The 24,511-nt window shown below is 41.2% G+C and overlaps 1 protein-coding gene across 5 annotated transcripts; it reads right to left on the minus strand.

The window, feature by feature from the left end:
• Positions 1 to 77: 77 nt before the first annotated feature.
• tulp3 (TUB like protein 3) lies at positions 78 to 24,180 on the minus strand. 5 transcript variants are annotated; one of them, XM_034075168.1, is made up of 12 exons: positions 24,088 to 24,180; positions 17,385 to 17,426; positions 14,761 to 14,812; positions 8,203 to 8,365; positions 7,475 to 7,693; positions 3,864 to 3,994; positions 3,587 to 3,772; positions 3,350 to 3,462; positions 2,777 to 2,894; positions 2,599 to 2,697; positions 1,946 to 2,117; positions 78 to 1,863 (listed from the first exon to the last, which is right to left on the minus strand). In XM_034075168.1, the coding sequence occupies exons 1-12, from the start codon at positions 24,105 to 24,107 to the stop codon at positions 1,730 to 1,732; spliced, it is 1,449 nt and encodes a 482-aa protein (XP_033931059.1). In that variant the 5' UTR covers positions 24,108 to 24,180; the 3' UTR covers positions 78 to 1,729. The 5 variants fall into 5 exon arrangements, with proteins under 5 accessions (XP_033931059.1, XP_033931058.1, XP_033931061.1 ...); XM_034075167.2 differs by lacking the exon at positions 24,088 to 24,180 and adding an exon at positions 21,131 to 21,247; XM_034075170.2 differs by lacking the exon at positions 24,088 to 24,180 and adding an exon at positions 18,047 to 18,077.
• Positions 24,181 to 24,511: the final 331 nt, after the last annotated feature.

Consider the following 24,511-nt stretch of genomic DNA (forward strand, 5'->3'; position numbering starts at 1 on the left):
AGAGACAAAATGTACAATGTATCAATTATGTACAATTTACTTGAAGACATGGAAGCAGAACGTTCACACTTACAAAGCACTTTCAAAATGTCTTTATTTTGGTTATTAAATGTTTTTACAATGATGGAAATAAGTACTTTTTGTTTTTCTCTCGAAAGTGAAAATAAATTGTTCACTGAATACATTCATCTCTCTCTCTCTGTTTCACCATGATTTTCAGGTTTGATCGTCCATTGTTAAATCTTCATCTGTTCCAATACAGCCGTATATCTGGTTGTATGTCTTTCAAAAGTTAAACTGGAATGTGCATCACAACAGTCTCTTCTAGTAAAAGCATGATATATTTCACAAATATGTTCTATACATTTTTTTCCCTCTCTTTAAAACTTCATTGCACACGACAACTATTTTCATAAATTCCTGGCACACAGTTGAACATATTTGTATTATTAATTTCTTTAAAACAGGTATTTGTTTGGGATTTCTGATCAAGAAACAACATTTTCAAATGAGATCTAAACCTGAAAAGCCCTAAACATATGTTCTGTTCCAGATTAGACTGATTCAAGTAACTGAATTAGATATGTCCTTAAAAATATATGTACTATACAGATGTTTTCAGGTCCATTTTAAACATTACATTACAGTAAATAAACAAGATGTAAGGGACATTTAATGATGTAAAGGATGCCAGCTTTAATCGATTTCCCTTAAGTTCCCCTTCAAATGTAAAGGGTAAGACATTGAGATGAAGAGACACTGGCAGTTATATTTTAGACACTTATATGCAAATACAATTTAATGTGGGCTGTACAAAATTGCCTCCAACTCCATCTTAACTCAATAAAATCTGTGCACCAATGAAAATGTAAGCCGTGTAGTGTATTAACGCATACATTATTTTAAAAATCCATGTCTTGAAAGGACATTTAGTATTTGATGTTGTTTAAAAATGGATTAAAAAGAGGGCATTGTATAAACAGTATGTTAATGCTTCCTCTTTAAATGTGCAATTCTGTGTTTATGTTATTTTTTCAATGATAATCCAACGTGTTATAACAAAGAAAAATCACAGTCACAAGATAGAAATGACACATATTCACAAAAAAAAAAAACACAAAAACCGTAAGACAGGCACCTTCCACACGAGAAGGAGCTGACAAACTGATGATAAGAGAATAGTGTCAAAATGAGTTATCTTAAATCATGGAGCCACATTTAAAGATGTAAACAACATTGAAATGCTGGCTTTGATGCAAAACTGAATTTTGCTTTCTTAGTCCCTTATCACTAAATAACTCTAACGTTTGGCCTGAGGGTGGCGCCAGAGGAAAGGCCATGTTTTTGTAATTCAAAAATGGTTTACACTCTGTTGAGTAACATCTCAGACATCGCCATCTTTTGAGCAACGACAGTGAAACCAAAGGAAGGCAACAGAAAAAAGCCTGTCTGACAAGATATGAAAGTGTGTTCTGCTCTTTCTTTTCCCTTTTAATACGTGTGCGCATACACACAGTTAAACTGATCACCCTAACCCTAAAATGGAACCAAGACGGTTGTTGGATCACCCAAAGTCTCTGATCAGTATCCTCTTTATCAGTCTCGTGTCTGTGTGACTTCTGCGTGAACCAGCTCTCCGTGATGCAAGCTGTCGGCTTCCAAACAGCCCCTGGAGAAGAGTTTGAGGGAAGGACAGGAAATGTGGTGATGTGGAATTAAAACTGGAGCGTTACTCGCAGGCCAACTTGCTGTCAAAACTCGACAGGCCAATGGCGAAGGCCTGCAGTGCACACATGGGGTAGTTGAAGTCCAGAGTGAAGATGTCTTCAGCCACTCTGCCGAACTGCATGACGATGTAGTCAGCTGGAGGTATGGGAAACATCCGGCAAGTTAATCATCAGGGAAAATGTGTGAGGACAAACAGTGATTAGTGCTGGATACTTACGGTCGTTGTCGTGAACTATCTGAAAGTTTTTGACTGATGCTTGAGTGACGCGGCCGTGGAAGTTGAGCACGTAGGACTGGGTGTCATCGTTCCACACGGGGGCTTTGTTGTGCAGCTCGATCAGGTTGTCCAGAGAGTGATTCTGCCACCTGCTCAGAAGGCTCTCCTGCTCCTGTAGTACCAACACATTCAGGTTTTTATTCATTCAGGTGATGCTCGTATTTAAAGTGAAGTTTTATTTATCTATTCAATATCATACATGAATATCATACATTCTACATACAACAAAGTCCAGGGGCAGATACACAAAGCAACACAACATTACATAAAGTAAAAAAAATCAAATAAAAAAAGGAAAGTAAAATACATTTTGATTGCCCTTCTTATTCCTTATGTTTTTAATAGTGCTAATATATTGTTTAAATTCTTGATAGAAATGTAAAAAAAGTGGTTTGGAGTCAGCCCATTTCTTTTTATGGATATGCAATTTCCCTAAAAACACAATTAACTGCAAAAGATAGTTAATTGCAGACCATGCTATCAGCCATGAAGTACATAAGAATGTCTCGATCCTGGAGTTGAACCTTTTGTCCCGTCTTGCTTCTTATAAAACATTTTACTTAAAGTGAATATTTCGTGAGCATCGGACTCACGTTTTGAGGTCGTACGGGGACTCTATCGAAGTTCATGTTCATACCCGGAATGATGACGGTCATCTTACGTGGTCCTTTGAATCCCAGCACGTTGGTCTCCTGCCAAGTGGACCAGAGGGTGAGACAGTTTCACTTTAATGTGATGAAATGCAGGGGACTTTGTGTGCATTTCACTCACGTAGCAGATAGCAGCCATCTCCTGTCGGGTGTTGCTCTCTTCCAGCAGCGTCCCGGGGTGTTTGCAGGGATTGGTGCCGTTGTCATACACTGTGAATTTGGTGCCCATGAGGTTGGACCTGATAGAGAACAACACAAAAGGTTCCCACGTTTAGTATTCTGCACATATCTGAGTCATGGGTAGTAGCAACGTGCTACTGAAAGCAGCCACACACAACTTGGGCAGTGACAAAGCCTTTGACACAAATTGAGGATTTTCTGAGGATTAGGGGGATCTCAAAACACAAGCAGAGGCTTTGAATATAAGAAATGACACATGGTACAGCGCGTATAAACAGCTATTAATTCATGCTTTGTACACAGTTTATTAACAGCATTGCAAAGACTTGCTAAGTGTCTGAAATCTCAGCTCAAATGTAGTTTGTTTAAAGTGCCATCTAATGTAGCTATTTCTAACGTGTTGATCGTGTCATAAACTCAACTCAACAGTATTTCAGGTGGATTTTAGCCAGATTTCAGTTTGAACTTTGAGACAATGTGTTCTTCAGTGGACACGAGAGAAATGGCTTTTTACCTCAGTTTTCCTATGAAGCTCTCCCCCTCTCTCGACAGATCAGTGGCATCCACTGAAATAAGATAGTTGGATGTCTTACTCTTCTTCCTCTTCCTTCCTGCCAGCAAGAAGACCTGGAGAGAGACAAGAAAGGCACATATTTAAATATGTACTGTCCACTTAGGCTATTAACACCAAAGGTCTATTCTTCAATCATAGTTATCATGGATGACTCATAGTTCTTCTGAGGCTACTCACTCTCTTGCCATCCTCTCTCTCCATGTGCATGAAGTAGGTGGGGTAGAGGCCGCGGTCCATGCCCTTCTTGTCCCGGGTTATTCGACATTTAACAGTAACTCCACGTGGAGCAGGAAGCAGGACAAACTCCTCCAGGTTGGCCACATCGAGTGCGCTCTCTGCTGTGGGAGATCCGGAGCTCCCCTCCTGGGAACAACAAAGTGCTTTAGTTAAAATAATTAAGTATTTCACTGTTAGTGGCATCGTGTCATCGACGCCTGGTGTATGTGTCACTCACTGGAACGTCCTTGCCACTGGCGGCAGAGGCTGGTCTGGTGTCAGCGTTGGGGGACAGGGAGCGCGTTCGTTCTTCCTCACCATCGTCCTCATGCTCGCTGTCTTCATCAAAGTTCATACTGCCACACAGACCTGGAGAGTGGGGGCAGAGATGTGAGAGGCCTTTCTTTTTCTACACAAATCAACACAAGACAGAAGAGGAAAATAAGTCCCAGCGACGGTGCGTATAGAATGTCCTTTTTTTCTTCCCAGGGGTTTCTGTGGTTCAAAAGCGTCCCCCGAGGTGGGTTTCACAGTTTCATCTATGGTCTTGGATGTGACAAGTAACCGATGCAATAACAAAGCATCAGTTGAAGCAAACATATTGCAGTAGAATTGTATAGTTAGGCTACCTTTTTTTTTTACAAAGGGAATTATTTCAAGTGTTTAACAGCAAAAGAGGAAAGTGGATAAAGCCTTGCAAATGTAACAAAGCCATATTTGAACTGCTTCCTATCAAACAGAACAACAATGAAGTCAAAGCGGCAACGTTTAAAGCTTGAACTTATCATTATGAAGTTAACGCTGATTGCATACTAATGGCAGTAGAATGCAAACACCATTTGGTATTAGATTGGTTCCTAATAAGCCTTGCTTTAACTATGCCATTCTGTCTGCCACTGGGTACGTCTCTTCACAAAATGAAATGCGAAGGTATTTGTTTTCCCGTACGTGGTAACCATCTCCACTAACTGAAGAGTAACAATGAGTAATCCTTGCAGATAGTTTCCTGGGTTGTGTGGGGGGGGGGGGTAAAGTTTAACATTTCCCATTTAAGCTCTGCTCATCATTCACCTACGGAACGATCACATGTTGCTCATGGTCTCAATACCTGTCACAAACAATGCATCTGTTTCTGAGCCTGTTTCTGCGAGGTTGACATTAATGTGAGCAGATGACCCGTAGCTTGCGTCTGTGTGCTTGTGGAGAGGCAGCTCCGTGCCGTCGTGCAGATGAAAGATGACTCACTGATGCCGCTCTGCACTGCTTGAGACATCTGTCTCCTCATTGATAATTGGATTTATCTGCCTGGACACAGCTGTAGTCCACTTGAACGTGCTGTCAGGGGACGACAGTGTGTCTATGATAAATATGTAAAATGATGACATTTAACTTGAAATGATTGACCAGAAATGAAATGAATTCCAATCATGTGGTTGGTCGGACATTTGATGCAGCATTGTCCCTATTACCGGATATCCAATCTTTAGCTTTAATAATAATAATAATATATAATATTTTTATAGCGCCTTTCAGGAAACCCAAGGTCGCTTTACAAGTCGGGTAGGGGGGGGGGAAGTAGTGGAAAAATAAACCTATTAAACTAACTAGTGGGGAAAGCCTTAGTAAAAAGGTGCGTTTTGAGGACATCATATTAATTCTAGCACACCGCTGGTAAAGCCTGCTTCTTCACACAGCCAGAGCATTTTATATTTGGCACACAGAAGAGCCACCCTGCCACCTTGGCCAGCATGTCCCGAGCACTGGCCTGTGTGCAGTGTTGAACAAGAATAATGATGTGACGGACAACAGAGCCACACACAATGTCCTACTAGGGCATTGCGTTCCAAGAATGCAGGGTTGTTGGTTGTTCCTAGAATCTTTAAAAGTACAATGGGAGCCAGAGCCTTTTCTTATCAAGCTCCACATTTGTGGAATCAGCTTCCAGTTTGTGTTCGGGCGGCAGACACCCTATCCGTTTTTAAGAGTGCGCTTAAGACCTTCCTTTTTGATAAAGCTTATAGTTAGGGCTGATTAGATTCAGCCCCTAGTTTTGCTGATATAGGCTTAGTTTGTCGGGGGACATCTTACTTCTTCCTTGTCTCTGTCTATACCCGTGTACACTCATGTTCCGATTAACCCAGCTTCCCCAAATGTCTTTCTTTTTGGTGTCTATATACGCTGGGATCCGGAGTCATGGATGATCCTGCGGTCCTGTGTCCTGGATCGCGAGCGCTGGATCTTGAGTCGTGGCTGTGGTCCTGGATCATCGGTCCTGGATGGATATCCTCGTAGATTCATCTTCCTATTATACACACATGCATTTCCAAACATTTGGACTACCTATGTTGCAAATGTATTATCTTTTCAATTTACACACGGCATCTATTGCACGTCTGTCCGTCCTGGGAGAGGGATCCCTCCTCTGTTGCTCTCCCTGAGGTTTCTCCCATGTTCCCCTTTAAACTGTGGGTTTTCTGTACGATGTGAGGGTCTAAGGACAGAGGGTGTCGTATTGTCATACTGATATTCTGTACACACTGTGAAGACCACTGAGACAAATGTAACATTTGTGATATTGGGCTATATAAATAAACATTGATTGATTGATTGATTGACAAGAGATGCACCCAAGAAGTGCAGCTTTCCCTGAGAGAAAGCAAATAGCGTTATAAAGTACCGAACAGTGGCAATAGAGCTCAATAAACACACCGACACATCTGGTGTGAGACCAGCCAGTTGGAAAGAGGAATTCTCTACCCAACAGCCTATTGAATAACACCAAACAAGATGGATCAAGTCAAAAATACTTGATTGAATATGAATGTTCCACAGACTTTGTCATTCTTCCATTTCCTCAGGGGTGGGTGTATTCAATGGAACAGAGAGCCAACAATACCTGCTCTCGGTTCTGAGGACATATTCCCCCCCGCTTCACTGGGCTGACATGAACAATGACACCTTTAATTATACAGAAGGACGATTTGTCACAGTAAAGCACAGGTTTCTCCTCTTCGAAGCGAATCCAGTCGTACTTCAAATGGTGTGCCTGTTGAAAGCTAATGTACCTGCAGAATTCTTGCTGTTTTGAGATTGTATGTTCATGGTTGAATGCACTTATTGTAGGTGATAAAAGCCAAAATAAATGTAATGTAATGAAAAAATGTGTTATGCTCCAAGGCAGCAGGTGGATTAGAAGAGAACACTTCTTCCATAAAGTGTATACGTGCATGCTAGCTAGCTGCTAATGTGGGAAGCAGTATCTATAGTGATGCCATAGATGAGCACTGCAGTGTGAACAATGCCCCGGCCTATTATTAAATGACCCATTTCTCACTGCCTCCCCATCAATCACCCCACTGTCTTCTCCATTATTCCACACCGCAGCAGGGGGGTGATTAAAACATCTTTGGGGATGTATTAAAAAACGTAACTTTGCTGAACAACAGCGGCTAATCTGGAGTGATTTGGAAGAACAAGTACATGAACACAGAGTGGGAACAGCATCAGGGGACTCCACGGCGTCACGGAGGAAGGGGAGTAATGCAGCAGGCGTGCTCATGAAACCAAATGTGGCTCTGATGTTTGACTGAGTACGTCCCCTGAGCAATCAGAGGGCTTTGTGGATTTGAAGTGTCTGAGTAAGAACATGTGTTCCTTAATAAGAATGTATGGAGTTAGTTAAATTAATATTCAGGCAGAAAAGTGTAATTTCCCATCAATTACTAAAAAATCTCAGACTTTTGAAGCTTTGTTCCAAATGATGCAACTATATTTCAACTCTATCTTCACAAAATAAAAACCAACGTGCATTTCCTCTTTTAAAGTCAACCTAGCTTTCCCAGGACTCACCTTGTTTCTGCAGTAACTCGTGGATATCTGTCTTTGGCTGCAGCAGCGTCTCAGTGTCTCCATCTCTCTCAGGCTCCTCAGCAACAGGGGACTGGGACAGGGTCTGGGACTGGGACAGGGTCTGGGACTGGGACAGGGTCTGGGACTGGCTGACTGACAGGATTTTCATTCCCAGATCAGGAGCTTCAGAGCCGAGGAAAGCTGCCGGGCCATCAATGCCTACAGGAGATGAGCGCAGTCGGAGGTTTATTAGATTAGTTGTAAATGTGGTAATTAGACAGAACTGTGTCAGGGCAAGTCTGCAGCACAGTAACACCAATGACTGCATTATCTTTAGTGTATGCTGTGCATTTATGCAGTGGCACACTATGAAACTGCCTTTCTAACTACATCAAAATAATGTAGCACTGGATGTGATTCCTTTCTCTCTCCTCTTTTCTGATGAATGTGTAATTATGCTGATTACCTATTGGCGCTATGCCAGCTCACAGGGGGCATGGGGAGGGTGTTATTTGTGTTTGTGTAAGGGAGCTGTATCTATGTTCCTTCACATTGTATGTATGTATATTATACCATTTTGTTCTGCCTTAATTAAATACATACAAAATGTATCACAAAAATAATTAAATTTTTAAGTAACATATATATTTTTTTAAAAACCATTCTGTTATACAGAATGATTCCAACATATTTGTAAGATTAAAGAAATTAAACACAATTTTCCTCACCATCAATGATGACATTGTTGGTAATGTGGACCTGTGACTCCACCAGAGGGGCCTGCTCCTCCCCCCGCCGCGTCCTGGAGCGCCGGGGCCGGGCCTCGGTGTTGGGCTGCACCATCAGAGGCTCCTGCCGCTTCCTCCGCTGCTTCTGCTCCAGCAGGGCCCTCTGTGAACCGGACACAAGAGCAGAAACGCTGTGAACACCGCGGTCCGATGTGAAGGCAAAGGACGGGGAAACAACGACATGCATTAGGCTTCTATTCAGAGAGTAATAACGTTAGTAATATGCACAGGGGCGTAGCTGGAAATTCTGGGCCCCATGAAAGAATCTATTTGTGGGCCCCCAATCCATGCGAGTGCGCGTTTCAGCAGTTCAGCACCTGAACTGTTTGTGGGTGAGCCTAGTAAAGGATGTCGCATTGCGTTCATCTTCAATGAATGGACCAATGCAATAGTCTACCAAAGAACCTTGAGTCGCACTAGCTGGGCATATTTTCCCCTATTCTTGTGACAATGTTTTCTGATACTCAACATACAAAAGCTGTTACTTGTCCTGTCTCTCTGTAATCCCATCTCCAACACAAATAGTCTACTCAAGCACACTATTAGGTTGACAGACACTTACATTTTGATGTGCTCTGTAGTATGCAATCGTTCCCTGCTTGGATATACCTTGTACGAAGCAGATTTTGAACTGTCGCGGGCAGAGCACTAGTTTTTTTGCTGTAGCGGCCGGGTTGCTGCCTTTCCCAGCAGAGTGCTAAAGCCCTACCTGTTACACGCGCAAGTAATTCGAGGAGGCGCGAGTGACAAGTGTTGAGCTATTGGTGGGGACAATTCAGGATTCTTGGATACTGGTGGGGTCATGACCTTGCGTCCACCCCCTAAACGACACGATGAAACCCAACCTCGAAAACCCTGTTGAAGTTAATGAACTGTAATGGACTGCAAGAAATCAACATGCACTGACTATCAACTTTATCTTCTGTCTATTTAATTGAAAATTACACCCAATACAGGAATGAACAAACACAAAATCTCAACATTCTTTGACTTATTAAATTAAGATTTGAACAACACAAGGACAAAAGTATAAATTAACTGAAGATTTGAACACAATTATAAAACAATAAACTCTCAGGACATGAACACACTTACAGCAAACAATGAAAAATGTAGTGCTAGAGGACTATGCATCAGATAGTAATTGTTCACAATGTCAGCTTACTATAGGGAAACATCCCACAATCCTGTCATAGACTGAAAAACACAGAATGTTGTTTCTGGCCTATCCTCCTGACCGGTTCCTTCAGCAGTTTCATCATGAAACCTCTTCCTCCTCCTCTCACGGCAAAGTTCTTTTTTGAAATGAGGTGGAATCTCCATTTCCTTAGCTACCATTGAGGCCTCAGACAGAATAGCATCCCATCCATTTCTGAGAGTCTGCATCTCATCTCTTAGTGCAGCAACATTACCTGCCTCCACCTCTATTGAGATTTTCCCTGACTGGAGTATCACATTTCTGTCATCAATAATCAATCAATCAATGTCAATCAATGTTTATTTATATAGCCCAATATCACAAATGTTACATTTGTCTCAGTGGTCTTCACAGTGTGTACAGAATATCAGTATGACAATACGACACCCTCTGTCCTTAGACCCTCACATCGTACAAGGAAAAACTTCCAAAGAAAACCCAGTTTATAACACCTGTACGTGCAATTTCCTGCAATATAGAGCACAGAACTGTCTCAAAACCCTATGGGATCCTAAAGGATTCCTATAGGGTTCCAAACACGTATAGAGATTCCTATAGCATTTTTTGACTAGGGATGTTAACCTACACTTTAAGCTGTCTGATATCCCATTACCTGTAACTCTTGGGTCTCTTTCTCACTTCCTCTGCCTCCTCCCTGAGTCTGCACTGTCACCACCACATCATTCTACACAGGAGAGCAATACACGTATGAATACACTGAACTGGGTTGAATACATGATTTTTTCTTTTTTCTGCCATGTTCTACCTGGTTGGCTGGCCACACACACACACACACACACACACTAAAGCAAACAGATATTGTTCTAAACTGTATTAAAGTAAACATATTAAACGTAAACGTGTAAGTAAAAGTATTATCTTGAACTGTATTGAAGTGAACATGTATTATTTGGGACTGTTTTTAAGTAATCCTATATATATAAACCTTCTTACATACACTTTCCCAGACACCCTGACACACACACACAATACACTCCCTGACCAAGATATCAACACACACACACATACACTTTCCCAGACACCCTGACACACACACACTCCCTGACCAAGATATCAACACACACACACACACACTCCCTGACCAAGATACACACACACACACTCCCTGACCAAGATACACACACACACACACACACACACACACACACACACACACACACACACACACACACACACACACACACACACACACACACACACACACACACACACACACACACACACACACACACACACACACACACACACACACACACACACACACACACACACACACACACACACGTCCTTTTCAAGGTTCTTTTTGGGGCCAATGTTTGATACTAATATATCTGTGTACAATGTTTGATTGTTTGAGAAAGAATAGTTTGTGTGAAACCTTCCCTGGGAAATTAAAGGAGTACAGTCCGGTGGAAGATAAGCAGTGACTCTCCGCCCCAAAAAGGTCCATATATACTGTTGTTTATCCATGCACGGTGCCCCCTGTTGCTGACTGGCCGGTCCCGATGCCTGTATCGCACGGCAGTAGAGCGGGGGGCCCGGAGTGCTCTGTCACAGGGCACTCTGTATTTTCGTATTGTGTCTTTTTACCATTAAAATCAGATTATTGTTATAACTTTTATGCCGGTGTTTTGAACTCCTTTTCTTATTAATCTGACCAGGCTCATCTAACGGACGGCGCGGAGCAGAGCTGGGCTTTAAGCCACCACAACTGCATCTGCTCCTACAACACACACACACACACACACACACACACACACACACACACACACACACACACACACACACACACACACACACACACACACACACACACACACATAATACACACACACTATAATTCATTCTTCTTTTATTTTCATTTCAGGTTCAAATACATCAATCATAAAGCAGAATTATCATAATGACTGTCATTACCGTTAGTGTTAAATATGCATGTGGAAATATAGCCAAATATCAAAATGGTAATACGGGAAAAACACTATGATGATGATGATTACATTTAATGACCTGATGATGGGTTCCAAACTTTTTTTCACTTTGAACCTTTAAGCTAAACATTATATTTGATTGATTTTTCTCAGTCAGAGCTGGTTGATGTCGCCAGGGAAAAGAAAGTTTGGGGCTCTCTGCTGGAACTGCTACCCCCGCGACCCGACCACGGATAAGCGGGAGAAGATGGATGGATGGATGGATGGATGGATGATTTTTCTCAAAGTAAGTGTTATTTTCTGGATAAGTGCGATCTGATTTAGTCTTCCTTTTGTTTGGAAGAGGTCTACTGAATTAAGTAAAACGGCATCAGAATCACTTGAACATGAGACGAAAGTTATGTCCAAAGACTTCTTTTTTTTGCCTGCGTGGTCAGCCTTCACTCTTGACTTCTTCTTCATCTAATCAAAGTCTGACCACATTGTATCGCCTTCCCTTTCTAGCTGCTATTTTAAGCCGATCCATTGTAATACTGCATTGTTTTGTAAAGATTTTGAGACCAGGATGTGACTTCATTCAAGCTCCGCATATAGTCTTTCCTGGACCAGCCAAAACATGAGATAAAGGACATTAAGGTATACATCTGAACAAGTGAGACAAAATGTGTATCAAATAATACAACAACAAAAGTTGAATGAAGTCAGTGAGAGATTACTGGGTGTCTGAATTTTCTTTTGGTTTCTTTTTCTATCAAGAACAAGCATCCAACCTGTTATTATCAGACTTGTAAAAAGGAAATATATCAGAAAAATAAACATAAGAAGTTACCAACCCGTTCCATTGACATCCTTAACAAGTGTGATTCAAAATAACCGGTGTCTTTATAGAAAAAACATCACAAGTCCCGTTTGTCTTGAGGTCAGATGTAAATAGGTTCTCCCCCAAAGAGAAGCTCTCCTGCTGGGCATGACTCCCTGTCCCTCACCCCTCTCCTGGATCTGGAGTGTGACCGCTGAAACACCGACAGCCTCCTCTGACAGAGAAAAGGTCTGTCTCTCAGGCAAATGCTGAGCGCCACTGTGTGTGTGTGTGTGTGTGTGTGTGTGTGTGTGTGTGTGTGTGTGTGTGTGTGTGTGTGTGTGTGTGTGTGTGTGTGTGTGTGTGTGTGTGTGTGTGTGTGTGTGTGTGTGTGTGTGTGTGTGTGTGTGTGTGTGTGTGTGTGTGTGTGTGTGTGTGTGTGTGTGTGTGTGTGTGTGTGTGTGTGTGTGTGTGCGCGGCCACCAATTCTGAATCAGCCGTCGTTAGTGCTACAGCAGGAGGGAGAGAGATAGAGGGAGAGAAAAAGGGAGGGAGGTGCGCTCAAAGTGAGATACGGGGAACAACCACAGTGCTCCTAATATTATTCTCTGATTATTAAATTGTAGTATTTAAAATAGTATGGAAGAAACAGTCAACTTTTAGTCTTTACATTTTTGTTGTACTTTTTGTTTGATGGGCAGCCGTCACAAATCCCCCCGCCAATAAATGCTAACACACCACTGTGTTTATTTTTTTTAAATAAATGATATGATATGTGGTATGTGCAGATCTTTATCTTAACTTCTGAGGTTTTCTTTTCTTTTATAATTTATTGGACATTTTTCTTTGACTTCTTATATTTATTAAAAAAAAAATTACTTTATAGTTTATGATAATAATGATTTAATTTGTTTTAATGTATCTTTTATTTTTAGTTGATTCTAAAATGGATTAAGTGTAAAAAGTCAATTCCCCCCCAGATAAATGAAGTATTGTCAGTTGGGGTTTGTAAACACATTATTAAAGCTAGCCCCTCCTCCCGGGCTCAACAAGGGGTCGGATGATGGCGAGGGGATGAAAGCCAACCCCTTTGTCCGCTTTGCGCTTCACCTCGCTGTACCTGCATTTGCGTGTCCTCCATTTGAGTTGCCTCTTCTTGGATGTGTGCTTCTGATCAGACACCTGGTTGCTATGTTTTTGCTTTATGGAAAATCCTACTCCTCTGGCTTTTAATATTTATCCTCATGTTACATAAGAACAGAAGACTAAAGTGAGGTTGTTCGGACAGCATAACTGAGCCACAGACACACACACACACACACACACACACACACACCACACACACACACACACCACACACACACCACACACACACACACCACACACACACACACACACACACACACACACACACACACACACACACACACACACACACACACACACACACACACACACACACACACACACACACACACACACACACACACACACACACACACACACACACACACACACACACACACACACACACACACACACACACACACACACACACTTAAAGCCAGGCGCCTGCACTAAATCCTCCCCTCTCTTTGAACTCACCAATCTGTTCCTCTCATTCCTGTCTGCCTTATGTGTGAGATAGTGGAGAAAGGCTTCCAGCTTAAATCAAAGCTCTACAACCCCGGCTCTTCAGCAAGGTTTGGGATAAAGCATCTTACAGAGACTCAGGGGGGGGGAAGGATGAAAAGAGAACACATGTGAAACAGAAGAAGGGCGATGTCAGGTTATGGGGGGGATGAAAGGAAACTAATTCAGACAGAGCAACAACATTCCAAGGGACCGGGCAGGCGACAAACAGAAGGTTTCCGAACCAACAACTTAAATCGCTAAATTGGACACCACAGCGGTGATAACAAACTCCTGCCAACAGCAGGCACCCCTGGGTGACACCGCAGTGGCAGAGCACAGGGTCATCTCAGGACTCAGATTTGACCGGCTCCATGCTAAATCATGACAGGTTAGCTTTCAAAACCACCATCCACGTGTGAGATAGAGCCAAGAGCTTAATCAGGCTAAAAGTGCTGCTTGATAGCTGTAAACAACACAAGATGCTGATGGAAAATATTTTTTATTTATTATTTATTAATTTATTATTTTGCTGTTATAGAAATGTAATTGACGGTACTGTTAGTCTGCTGCTAAACTGCCCTGTAAATACAGAGTGTGCTTCCCTTTGTGTGTGGTAAGCGGGAGGGCAAACAGCTTTTCAACCGCATTGAACGTTTTTTTTTGGATGGCTTGCCACCACGAATAGGGATTGAAGCAAAACATTTTTGTAGATGAAAAGATTGTATGAATTTCAAAATGTTATCTAACTTTTTTTCAAAGTAAATGTTGACCTTTGAATCCTCGTAAACAGTCGTAGGTCACTGGAAACTGTGAGGGAATACAGATTTTCAACAGAATATTTACACATGCAAAAATATAAACAGCTTTGGGTTAGGGTTAGGTTAGGGTTAACTCTGATTCAAGTTTGTTCCTACCTGTTTCTCCAGCTTCTGTTGCATTAGACTGGCACTGTCGTCTTCAATGCCACTACAGAGACACAGAAACACATGTTCTCGTTCAATATTTCGCACACATTCATCTATAAAAGCATCTTCACTGAAAACAGTTTTCCTCATAAGCACAGTAGAGGTCACCACTGCTGTCGCACAAACACAAGGCAATCAAAATGTGTTAAGGCCTTCTGTGAAATAAGAGTTAAGTGACAGCGGTGGCAGCTTTATAAGCAAGAACAACTCTCCTTCTTAGCTTTTTGGTGAAACATAGCATGACTGATTCTCTGAGAAATTGACAGAAAGAATATAAGAAAGCAGTTTTTGATGGAGAGAAGAAAAGAGTTCAAGTTCCAGCTGGGAGCCTTGAAGTCTATGTCCTCTGAGACTTCACCCGAGACACCTGTCTGATGGGACCGGGCCCTTGTTGCTTAGCTACAGCGAGAGGAGAGAAAGGCAGCAGCAGGAGACTTTACTATTGAAGTCTTAGTCAGAGAGTCCTGTCTCTCTGTCAGACACTTGCTGATGCAACGTGTAGGTTGCCAACTCATGGATGTATAAAGAGAATGAGGTCAGATCAAAGTACGGATGAAACATTGGAGGTGGGGGCCCGTTCATTCCTATGAAAGTTGCCCAGAGGAGCATGAAGCTAAAATGGCCCGACTCTCAGGAATAGAAAATAGACAGAGCTTCTGGCAATCTTTCACATCCATTGGGACCATAGAGCATGCACATTTGAGTTTTCCTTAGGCCCCGCCTCCAGTCTATAGTGCCAAGACCGGTCTCCATCAGTCAAATGAAAGGAAAAATAACTCACATTTTAAACCATTTTATAACTTTAAAGACCTAATGATTTAAAAAAAAAAAGGCCTATTTTAGTGTTTGTACTTTGTATTTCATTTACCTATGTAAGTCAATGGGAGAAAGTATTTTTTGGCCCAATGACTTCAAGTGATTGACATGGAAGTTGTAGTACCACCGTTTGGCCAATAGGAAATGGGCTTCAATGGCTGGCTCACTTCCTAGGGGCTTGCACTAACTATTTTTCTTTTCTATTTTACTGTCGGGTACATTTATAAATAGCTCATGCTCATATCTCGGCTGGACTTGAATTAGTTTCTTTTTTTATAAAAGGAGTAAGAGTATAATGAGAAGTGTTTTAAATCACATATCTCTCCATCGGCTAAGCTCATCTGATACTGCTCACCCCTCAATGTCTATTTCCCTCAATCACATATGCTCCTAAGCTCTTGTGTGTAGGTGATGACACACACTGCATAACAACCTGAGTCCCAACAGCTCATCTTCAAAGGACAGTCACAGAATCTCATAAGGTGACGAACACCGGAAACCCATTTATGTGAAGATGAACACAAGGTCTTTAATTCCCCTTCTTTTAAGCCAGCATGGGCTTGAGTCATGATCTGTCAACTCTACGTCAACACGAGTCACCTCGCACCAACATGTCATGTCAGCTCTCCAAGTTGACTTTGGCTGCAGATAGGTTCCCTGGGAGGCCATTATGGAACCAGAGGACGTGTTCTTGCAACAGGGAGAAGAGTAAGAAAACAGAGGCTGATAGTAGTTTTTAAATTACACTTACGGGACTGTCAGAGAGATGGTGAGAAAAGAGACCTGAGGGAAGTCACTACAGCTTTGTGTATGTGTTGCAGAGACCTGGGGATTGGGAAACTTACATCACAGTTTTCCAACACTCAAACAGAGTGTGTGGTACCATGGAAGCGATTTTTGTCGGAAAGGTGTGATTAAACATTTGTGTGGTAGCTTTGACATAGACATGCATGTGTCCTTGATGTGCCACACGGTAGCGACCAATGACGCCAATTTAGTTTAGGCAAGAACAAAAGCATGTTACCATCTTTGACACGCCGTAAAGCAGTTGGCCATGTGTCAAACAAGTTGTGAGGAGTCAGACAAATAACGAAGAGGAATACAATATATTGCAACATCAACAAAGACAACATGTAACAGAAGAAACAAAGATACAAACATTGACCAAAGAGTTACAATCAAAGAAGACAGAATAACATTAAAGACCCTTGAATTGACATTTGGTTGGATTGGATTCAGCTCCATATTTCATGTGAGGATTGACGGGTGCACAAAAGAGTGCTTTCAGTATTGGAGCCCTGCATCTCCAACCCTTTATGTTCACTGTTCAGGACACAGCTGGGGCCAGAGTTAATGTTCCTGGCCAGACTAAATATGTCGGCATTGAAATACTGTAGAAGCCTCATATTCAAGGAAACTACATTATAATGTGTCTGCTGCTTCAAAAAGACCTAAGGTAAGGCAGAACATATGTAATTTGATTTTCCCTTTTGCAAACTGAATACAGTGTTTACACAGTCTAAAAGTAGCCTTTAAAAAACCTCCGTTAACCCTGTGATTGAAGTCATAATTGGGAGAAGAAAGTGTGTGTGTGTGTGTGTGTGTGTGTGTGTGTGTGTGTGTGTGTGTGTGTGTGTGTGTGTGTGTGTGTGTGTGTGTGTGTGTGTGTGTGTGTGTGTGTGTGTGTGTGTGTGTGTGTGTGTGTGTGTGTGTGTGTGTGTGTGTGTGTGTGTGTGTGTGTGTGTGTGTGTGTCTACCTTGCTGTTGAGTTAGAGGAGAAGCTGGCAGAGCTCGAGGGTCTTCGGGGAAAATGGCAATTTGGCACCAAGGCAGCAAATAGCACAGCACATGTGGAAAATAAGAGGGTGAAACAAGATCAGCAGCAAGATAGAAAAATAACAAATATCTATGAACATAAGCAGCATCCGATATTCCTATAAGGTTTTACGAATTCATTTGTAGCGTGAATGAAACAGGAAAGCAGCCGCAGTCTAGTAACAAAGTAGCTGTCTACGCTGAAAAACTGAAACGTTGACTTTAATTACATGTATTATGTCAAGAGATGTCACATAACTGTATTACGTTGGTTCAGGGGTCTGCAACCTGCGGCTACGGCTCTTTAAGCCCTCTGCTCTCGACAAAAATAGGAAGGAAATTAAATGAAAGTACTTGTAGGACTATTTATATTTTGTTGCACGGTTGAAAAAACAAAACGGTTTTAATTAGGCAACTAAAATATGCGTCACATCCTGCTACGGTCCCGCGCCAGCGCCTTTTCTTGCAGGCGAATAAACTGACCCCCGGCTCGATGAGCGAACTTTGGATACATCAAAGAAAAGAAAAGTATCGGAGGAACACAGAGGGTTTAATTCTGCGTGGACAGAGTTATCTGCTGTCACAGCAAACGATGCTGGCTTACCGGTGTGTTTGATATGTGGAGAGAAGTTGTCACAGGTGCTGCAGTCTTTACGTATCGAGGAAAAAAACGGAAAAGGAAGACAGCTGACGATCTTCAGTCATAATTCAATCAGTTCACTCTTTTTAGGGTGCAGCTTTATGTTTTATTTATTTCAAAGTGGGCCCATTTTAATGGTATTCATGTCTTCAAATGTGCAGAGGACTTCCCAAGTGCTGTGTTTAATTTATTTTAAGTTGTATTTTTTTTTTATTCTCTTTATAAGAGTTCTTTGTTTATTATTAGAGGTAAACAGTTTTCTATAAATAATAAATGCAAAACAAATGTAGTTTTGTCTATGATATAACATTATATTCAACTTTATAAGCTATCAAGCTATCAAATGTGATTTGCGGCTCCAGACAAAAACATTGGTGGAAAAGGGGGCAGACCCCTGGGTTAGTTGAAAAGCAAAACATATTAAGTTTAAATGAGGAATATTAGGTTCAACTTAATATTATTGCTTTCAACTAACCTAATACCGTTATGTATAATTTGTTGACATAATACATTTAATTAAAGTCAACGTTCTTGTTTTTTTTGGGCAGCAGTGGTTCGGTCAGGAACTTAGCTTGGATGGTCGCAGGTTCGAGTCCCAGTACAGCCCATACACATAGGTCATGTTTGTGCATTTGTCAAATTCTAGTGTATATACCAGAGTGAACTTTCGCCTTGTGGCATTGATAAGGTTTGTCTTCTCCTTTTATGAAAACAAGCTGATGATGACGTCAGCTGAAGAACAGGTGCAACGTAAATTAAAAGGACAACATCCTTCAGAGTATTATCATAAACACTTCAATCTGTTGGGGGTTCAGAGAATGTCCTCTAATGCACATTTCCTGAGAGTATCATAACAGCTGTGTGTGATCAATGTTTCATTAGTCCGTCAAAGCTTGGGTGACAGGAGAACGACGAGCCCCTGTTGTCCCTTCCTTGTGTGTCAGGCGAATGTAACCATGGAGATTTGAGCTCCTTCAACAGCGCACCTTCACCAGCATTGATTAAAAAAAAAAACCTGTGGCCAGTTCTGGGGCTTCACTGTAATTGGAAGTCTTAGCACTGTGCCTTAAAGATTTACAAAGCGGCAGACGGAGAGGTGTCACTTCTGTTCAGCTGCAGATTAAATCATCATAGTAAGGACGTTTGTCAGAGGCATTTGAAAGGAACCGGCTTACTTATATTGAGAAATGTTTTCCAATGCTATAAATAATGAAGTGAGGTGATAATTGTGAAACTGCTGTTGATTCCGGGTGCAAAAGAGGACAAGATGTGTTCCCTTTCCAGAAGACACATGTAAAAGTTATTGAGACATTGCACGCCTTCAACCAGAAGGACCATCTTATCGGAACACTTCATTTATTCTGTTGTTCATTTTAATTAAAAGCCTTCCACTTTGCCTCTTCAGAAAAAAATTCGATTAGCATAAGGTAATGTCTGTCACAGGCCATTCAGCTTCCAACTAGAGAGGATACAGAATAAAAGGAGGTCTGATGAGATTAAATGCGCCATTTTCTGCAGAGTTTACATACTTTATAATCACAAATCTTAACTGAATGTCCAAAAAATCGTCAAAGGAAAATGCGAGTTAATGCTTCTTTTCAATTCACTACCATTTTTAGGATTTGGATGATTGAGACAGGCAGTCGGTATAGCGCCAATTATTCAGTAATAAGGGTGTCCTACTGGTCCAGTGTAATAAAACAAGGTTGCACTGGTTTGGAGTCATTAGGTCACATGACATAGAAGCTATTGAAAAAATCTGAACATTTTTGCATACAGATATTCATATCAAACAGAAACACCACTCAAATCCAATATAAAGAGGAGTGTCCATTGTAATTATATATAATGCTGTATTAATGTAGAGTCACTGTGCCACATGACATGAACAATTATTTGGTTTCAATGAAAATAAATGCTTATTTTTTTCATACAGATATCCGGACAGAGGTATTGAAAACAACCTTGGTTTTGTGTCATTGAAGCAATACTTTATTCATGGTCCCTAAGTGAATCCCTGTGGTTAAAAGCAAGGGATCCGATGTGAGCTAACTGCCAGCATTCTGTGAAACTGAGTAAGAAAAGGGCCTGTTGAATATCCAACCGCAAATTAACTTTGCCACGGTAAATAGTCTGCCAAACATTTCCAAACCCAATGATCAAAGTCTAGCTGAATCCTCAACAAACTGGATCACTAATGAAGGAACATATGGTTACATCGGCCATCATGTCAACATTAACTCACAAATTGCAGTCACATCAGCTGTTTCTGTCATCACTTGGATATTCTCCACACAGCCTTAGTTTAATTAGTGTTCCAATTAAGCAGCCAATAACATACGGGGGGGGGGGACAAAAACCCAGCTTGGATACACACACGCAAATCAACAACTCTGGTTACAGCTCTGAATAAGTAACGACATGGTGGCAGAAACATGAGCGAGAGCACATCTTTGACAGCAGGTCAGCCATCAGCTGGACGGGGGGGGGGGGGAGTAGACACTGGAAGAAACATTAAAGAAGTGCTGACTTCTCAGTCTGGCAGAGGCCCTGAAAAGTCATTACAGTTTGGAGGACTAAAGAAAAAATGATGTCCCCACTACGGGACGAATACAGAATTTCTGATTCAGATTTGAAAGAACCATTTCAAAACAACTGCCTCTATAGCTGCGAGTTAGAGTGTGCATCTATCATGATTTGATTCAATTTCGTATATATTGGGGTCATATCATTTCCTGATTTAAAACCACTCCTGATTCCATATTGATTCTCGAAACAGAATACATAATGGAGTTTATATATTTTTAAAAGGTTATATAAACAGACTGCAATATAACCACAAGAAAAAACCTAGCACAAACGAAGACTTTGTATGCTAAACTTAAACAGCTAAACACTTCAAATATTGTTAGTATAGTTTGTTGATAGGTTTAGACTAATTGCTTACACAAATGTGTGTGTAGGATAACTGTCCATCAGTTGCAGTAACAAGCTTGTCATGTTATTATTACAAATTGCTAGTACTAAAATGTGTCTGTGTGCAGCTACCTGTATGACCAGCGGCTGTAGACAGGCTGAGATCCAACATTCTTTATAGTGTCCATGGATGCGGCTGCAGGAATGCTAGTCCCAGGCTCTCCTATACAGTATCGCCTAAATCCTTATTCACACTGGAGCTCAGAGTCACTGTGCAAGCTAACAGTGAGCAAAGAGTAGCTATGTCCCACCCAGGGGAGTGACAGCTACCGGCGCTAAGGCAGACTGAGGTCGCATGGCTTGGAGCCGTTACCATGACTTCACACCTTAGGATACCCACAAGGATTCAGCTAGGGATAGGTATGGAAGTGATGAGCCTAAATGCTAGTGCCACAACCACACATTGGGCACAAAGTCTGAATGTTCTATGCATTTAAGCAAAGTAGTCCCAGAAACTATATATACATTTCAAAAGAAAACGTTCTGTTGCAGCTCATTTCCTGTGAGTCATAAAGGGGGCAACTGCATATAATCAAACTACAGACGCACATTCTGTCTGCCATCTGACTTGTTTGCAATAGCAGGAATTTATTTATCTTAAAAATAGTGGAAATAGCTTTTCTAAAAAATGATGCCTCGTCAACATTACTGGATTTCTGTATGTCCAACTGTCAGCATGTGAGTAACCAGTCTGTGTTTCCGCAAAATCATATTAAAAACAACGTACCTTTTTTAAATAAATGTGGCTTAATAAACTGAAACCTTTAAATGACTTTCTAAAAAACAGATCTTGTTGCTAGGGACAAAACCCTCCAAATCGTGGAGAGAAAATGTTTGTGCCTGTTTGTCCTGAAAGACAGATGGAAAACGACATATAGCTCGGCTGATGATAAGCAGGGGGGATCAATCACCAGAGGGAGTAATTATTGAGCTGAAAACAAATGATGGAAAAGCTACAGGAGTTGATAATAATACCATTTCCCCTTGGGGGGTGGGGGAGACACTCTACTCATGACACTACAATGATGCATTACTTTGGTATTGGCAGCTTTGACTAAATGGCAGCGCTGCAGCATTCTACAAGGGAAGAGTGTTTCCATTTTAAAAACCATGGTGTTTCTTTTCAGTGTGTGTGATTGAGCAACAGATACTGTGGCCAGCTGGGTCATATTGTAAGTGTTTGGAATCCACTAAACAACCGCAGTAACTCACAACTCAACCATAAGCCCTGAATAGTTGCAAAGTTCAACCAGCATCTCCGTGGAGAATTATTTGTAATCGACTGATTTATAATGAAGGTGGTATGATGGTCAAGGATGAGGACTGAATTCATAAATGCCTTGTGGTTGGAAAACCCACAGTGACACATTGCATAATATTAAAAAGTCAAAAAGGCGCCTTCACTCAACTGTCTTTAAAACGTTGCTCACTACAAACTGCTGAGTCAGCCATCTGTGAACTTTATAACACAAACTATCCGAGCTACGGAGCAGCGTGCATCCCAGCATGTGTGCTGATAAGGAATGAATCCATTGCCTCTAACATTTCTAAACTGACACAGTTTTCCTTGTGTCAAATCCCATTGTAAGTTAGACATCAGAGGAAAACAAAGTAGCTCGTCATGTAGCTCATACGGCAGGCTCAAAATGTTACGGATGTATTAAGAACAAAGACAATGAAACAAGAGAGAAAAAAAATAACCAGATATTTGTTTGTGGTGCAGGCAATTCAAATACTGTTACAAAGAGATCGCTGTGACTAATAATAAGCAATATGTTACATTATGTGCCTATGCCTTGTATAACAGCCCTTATCAACAAGCTGAAAAAGTCAAATATTCAGACTGGAACTTTAACAGGAAAGGGCGGGAGCTACTTTGATTTGCATCTCCCTGCACAAGGAAAGCAGACCTCTGCTTCAGTGCTTGATATGGTGTTTAGTAGTCCATCATGCACACACACACATAACATCCATTTTCCTAACACCTGTTTGCATAACCAGCAGTGTACATCAAAAGCAAAGTGTAGGAAGCACTATGGTTCATTATGTGTAGGACTGACAGTGGCTATCATCTTCTGTTACATTAAAATATAGTCAAATCCAAGTTTTGCATTTAGGCTACTGCCTGGCTTACTTATTTACTTAATTATTAGCCTATTATTACTGCTTTAGACGCTCATTTCGGGTTGTACGGACATATTACTTTGCAGGAATGCTGTGACACAAAAATAGAGAGGACTAAAAGGCATGCTCCAACATGACAGGCAAACATTTGTTTTCTTTGTTTTGCCCCTGGCTTCACAAAACGTAAACCTAGTCAGTGTTTGGGTGTCTTCCACCTTATGAGCTATGTCTAAGATGCATATGACTTGATACATTGTAATTAAACGGTGGAGTCCAATTCAAGTCATTCCACATATCCAAACTCGATGCAATCCTACATATTCACGGAGCTATGATGTAATTGTGTTTTTCTAAATTAAATCGACGGAAATACCTACGGAAATTGCTCAACAAAAAAGACTCGATAGAGGTTGTTCGCTCACTATTAATGAAGTATTTCTTTCCAAATGGGAATTAGAACTGGCTCTTGGAGATGTTGTTTGTCAGCAGGCAAACCTAATCAGTATCGGAGCCCGTCGTGTTGGCGGTAGCTGTATTATTAATATACTTCCATGGTTATGCACATTTTAAAGCGGTTTTGTGCTGTGACACTCCGACTGTAAGCTCGCTCCCTTGGCTTGACAATAAATAGTTAACATAAAACATACAAACTAGTAATTTCGACTGCCATTTATGCCCATTTACCATTTGGGGGTTGTTATAGCTAGCTTGTTACCATTAGAAGCTAACGTTAGCTGCCTCAGCCTCCACTGTATGCAATGGAGCCTTTATAAAAGTTGTGGGCGACAGTCAAGTTTTTTCGCGAAAAACCAAACTGTGACGACACTGGTTAGCTTCTCGTTTCACAGTTGGTCAAACAGAACAGATACTAACACAAAGAACATGCGAGATATGTTTTATTTTACCTTATGCTGTAGTAACTCATGTTTATTCACGGTTGCTAAGGAAGATCCTCGTGCGGCAGGATACTTTTTGTGGACGCGGTTGAGAAGAGCTCTGTTACTCGGTCCTTAGTTACCGAGCCGACGAAGAACGGGTGTTCCTATTGGTTGACCGATTACTTACGTGGATGATGATTGGAAGACATTCTAGAGAAGGGTGGAGAGCTTTCTATAAATACAGTCTATAAAGAGCTATTGATTGTTTATATTTGTACCATGTAAATATGTTTAAAGCATGGTTTAAAGCTTACAATAAGAACACCTATTGTTCAGAAACTTGGATTAATAAGTGGTTTTGTTAAGGATTTGCTACAGTAACCATGACAACAAGTAGACTCGATGTTATTCCTTTCTGAACTGGCCACACATATTTAATTTAGTTGTAGTC

The sequence above is a fragment of the Pseudochaenichthys georgianus genome, chromosome 23 (genome assembly GCF_902827115.2).
Source record: "Pseudochaenichthys georgianus chromosome 23, fPseGeo1.2, whole genome shotgun sequence".
Classification (NCBI taxonomy): Eukaryota; Metazoa; Chordata; class Actinopteri; order Perciformes; family Channichthyidae; genus Pseudochaenichthys; species Pseudochaenichthys georgianus.